Source organism: Tupaia chinensis, unplaced genomic scaffold (genome assembly GCF_000334495.1).
Source record: "Tupaia chinensis unplaced genomic scaffold, TupChi_1.0 Scaffold139491_1, whole genome shotgun sequence".
Classification (NCBI taxonomy): Eukaryota; Metazoa; Chordata; class Mammalia; order Scandentia; family Tupaiidae; genus Tupaia; species Tupaia belangeri.
The window spans coordinates 855010-856508 of NW_006199376.1; the positions used below are offsets into that span (position 1 = coordinate 855010).

The 1499-nt window shown below is 59.3% G+C and overlaps 1 protein-coding gene across 1 annotated transcript in view; it reads right to left on the minus strand.

The window, feature by feature from the left end:
• CAVIN3 (caveolae associated protein 3) overlaps positions 1-331 on the minus strand; it is a 1870-nt gene extending 1539 nt beyond the window's left edge. Inside the window, 2 exon segments of the mRNA XM_027765719.1 lie at positions 1-20; positions 22-331. The exon segment at positions 1-20 is cut by the window's left edge and continues 131 nt beyond it. Of these exon segments, the coding sequence (XP_027621520.1) occupies positions 1-20; positions 22-248 (247 nt within the window). The 5' untranslated portion in view covers positions 249-331.
• Between the last annotated feature and the right edge of the window lie 1168 nt (positions 332-1499).

A 1499-nucleotide genomic window follows, 5' to 3' on the forward strand; every position in this document is an offset into this window, starting at 1 on the left:
CTTGGCCCACGCCCCGGGTTGTTGCTGGTGGTGTCTTGGCTGCGACTGAGCGCGCCCAGGCCGCTCTGGATGCGGCGAACCGAGCCGGCCAGGCCTCCCTGCCTCTGAGCCAGGCCGCCCTGTCGCTCCCGCAGCGTCTCCAGCATGGTGGCCAGCTTCTCCAGCAGGGTCACCACTGTGACCGCGTGCACAGGGCCCCCCGCTGGCGCCCCAGGCACAGGCCCGGATTCCACCGCGCTCTCGCCCATGATCCCCGACCACCCTGCCTGCTGTCCCTGAGGCCGCTGGCTGTGCTCTGGGTTGGGGCCTCCTTTCTCCGGCTCCTCCCCAATTCCAGCTGTGACTCAGGCAGGCGGAGTTGGCCTTGTCTGGCGGCTGCAGGGCGGGAGGGCGGCCGGGGGTGGGGGGGGGGGCTGGCCGCCGCGGGAACCCCCGGGGGCGGACTGTCCACAGCGGAATCCTCTGGAAGAGCCCCCCTCCTGCTGTCCCGCCCGAAACTAGTTATTTCAGAATCGGCCCCCGCAAGCCCCCTCCTCATTCTGAGTTTGAATTCCCCTCCTCTGCTCAATTCCCTGGTGTGCCTCTTTTTGGAATGTGTTCTCCCCACAGCAAAGAGCGATTCATGGAAATTTTATCTCATGTATCAAGTGGGCAGAGAAACTATGTGAGCGCCGCAAAGGGATAACCAGAGGGGCCTCCGCTGCCGCGTACAGCGCGGAAGATCGAATTTGCGCGGCCTCCAGGCGGGGCGCGGTGGCAGGGAGGCCCTGGAATGTGCCAGTACAGGACTGTCTTGGCCCGCGGCCTCACGGGGTTACACTCAGGCTGCGCGGTGTGAGCTGGCGGGCGGGGCATCCTCTGGTGTGTCCTAATTAGTCATCGCCAGGGTTTAGCCGCAGGCTTCATTTTACGCCTCTCTATTCCTGTTGAATAGCATTGCCCTGTTTTCAACCTCCAGTTCTTTTCCCTTTTTCTGGGCGCCACAGGTGAAACTCCGCGGCTCTCAGCTCCTGCACCCCCAGTTTTTTAAGTCAGGGCACCTCTTCTTTAGAAAAAAAATTTTGGAGAGGTTTTTGCTATAGGGCACGCGCATTCTCCAGAAAGACAGAGAGAGAGAGAAAGCGAGAAATCACCCCCCAGGGGGGATGGCCACGCCATAATCCCTTATCCTCTATTCTCCTCTCAGGATCATGGGCCCCCATGCACACGCGCCCAGCATGAGTTTAAGCCACCACCACCGGGTCCGGACCTCAAAGGATGGTGGACTACTAGGAGTTCAGCAACATAGCAATTACTCCATCTGTTGGTCCCCCTTAGAAATCTTTAGAAAGGTTGGAGGAGGTATTGGTACTGCTTCCCTTTTTTTAACCTTGTTTTTTTTTTTTTTTTTGGAGAGATTTTCACTTTAGGGTGCGTGCGCTCGCCAGACAGACAGAGAGAGACATAGAGACAGAAAGCGAGAAATCACCCCCCAGGGGGGATGGTCACGCCGCAATCCC